General features: G+C 55.5%; 1 protein-coding gene across 2 annotated transcripts in view; it reads right to left on the reverse strand.

The window, feature by feature from the left end:
* Positions 1 to 1,334, reverse strand: part of MAN1C1 (mannosidase, alpha, class 1C, member 1) — a 187,260-nt gene that overhangs the window by 25,449 nt on the left and 160,477 nt on the right. For both annotated transcript variants that reach the window (XM_011955624.1, XM_011955623.1), the window contains exon 7: positions 723 to 816. In XM_011955624.1, coding sequence (XP_011811014.1) covers positions 723 to 816 — 94 coding nt within the window. The remainder of the gene's footprint in view (positions 1 to 722; positions 817 to 1,334) is intronic.

Below are 1,334 nucleotides of genomic sequence, written 5' to 3' on the forward strand. Positions count from 1 at the left end.
TTTGTTTTTTGATTAAAGTTAGGGCCAGGTGTGGTGGCTCATGCCTGTAATCCCAGTACTTTGGGAGGCCGAGGCAAGTGGATCATTTGAGGTCAGGAGTTCAAGACCAGCCTGGCCAATGTGGTGAAACCCTGTCTCTATTAAAAATACAAAAAAGTAGCCAGACATGCTGGCACATGGCTGTAGTCCCAGCTACTCGGGAGGCTGAGTCAGGAGAATCACTGAACCTGGGAGGCAGAGGTTGCAGTGAGCCGAGATCCCGCCACTGCACTCCGGTCTGGGCGACAGGGCGAGGCTCTGTCTCAAAAACAAAACAAAACAAAACAAATTGAAGTTGGAAGTGGGGAACCTGATCAAAGGGGCTGGGAAAGGATGCCTGGCCTCTCTTGGAGCCACTTCTAGGATGGATGACTCCACTTGGGACCCTCCCGAGAGCCTGGGGTAAAATGCACCAGATAAGGTAGGTAGGATGTGGAAAACACAGGGCAGGCCTTCAGTAAACAGCAGCCATCACACCGGGCACCACAGCAGCAGACAACCACAGGCAAGCCCCCAGGATGTGTGGGAAGGCAGGTGGTGTCCAGGAGCACTGAGAGAATGCCTTGCTGGCTGCACGGCTCTGACAAACACATCCTCACTCAGCCCAGGGGCCTGGCAGGGTCTTCCTAGGAAGCCTGGGCAGGAACTTGCTGAATGAGGGGCAGTGGCGTCTCTGTACTCACGTTGCACCCAGTTCCCACTCACTGGGCTGAGGAAGTTGGGGTAGAGGCCAAAGGGCTTTTCGATCTTCCTGAGGACCTTGCGGATGTTCCTGACCTGCCGAGAGACAGACACCAAGTGAGCCTTCATGCTTCCGAAGAAGCCAACTGCACCCAGCCGGCTGAGGATGGGAGGCAGCTGGTTCAGATGCACGTAGGAAACCTTACGAGGCAGGAAGGGAGAGCTGCCCAACGGACTGCAGACTCTAACCCGGGTCGGTGACATGGCCTTGCCCTGGTGCCACGTGCAGGGTGTGGCAGGGCCTGATCCATAAGCCTCTCCACTGACTGCTCTGCCTGGTGCCTGGACAGTCTCACCCCAGAACCACTGCCTGGCCAACTCCTACCCCACCCCAATCTCAACACGTCCTCATTGTTGGCTGCTTTAGGGGTCCTTTTTGAAGGGTTCTTTCGGGGAGGGTTTTTGTTTTTTTTTGAGACAGAGTCGCACTCTGTCACTCGGGCTGGAGTGCAGTGGCATGATCTCGGCTCACTGCAACCTCTGCCTCCCAGGTTTAAGCAATGTTCATGCCTCAGCCTCCTGAGTAGCTGAGATTACAGGTCTGTGCCACCACA

The sequence above is a fragment of the Colobus angolensis genome, unplaced genomic scaffold (genome assembly GCF_000951035.1).
Source record: "Colobus angolensis palliatus isolate OR3802 unplaced genomic scaffold, Cang.pa_1.0 Scaffold4, whole genome shotgun sequence".
In the NCBI taxonomy this organism is placed as follows: domain Eukaryota; kingdom Metazoa; phylum Chordata; class Mammalia; order Primates; family Cercopithecidae; genus Colobus; species Colobus angolensis.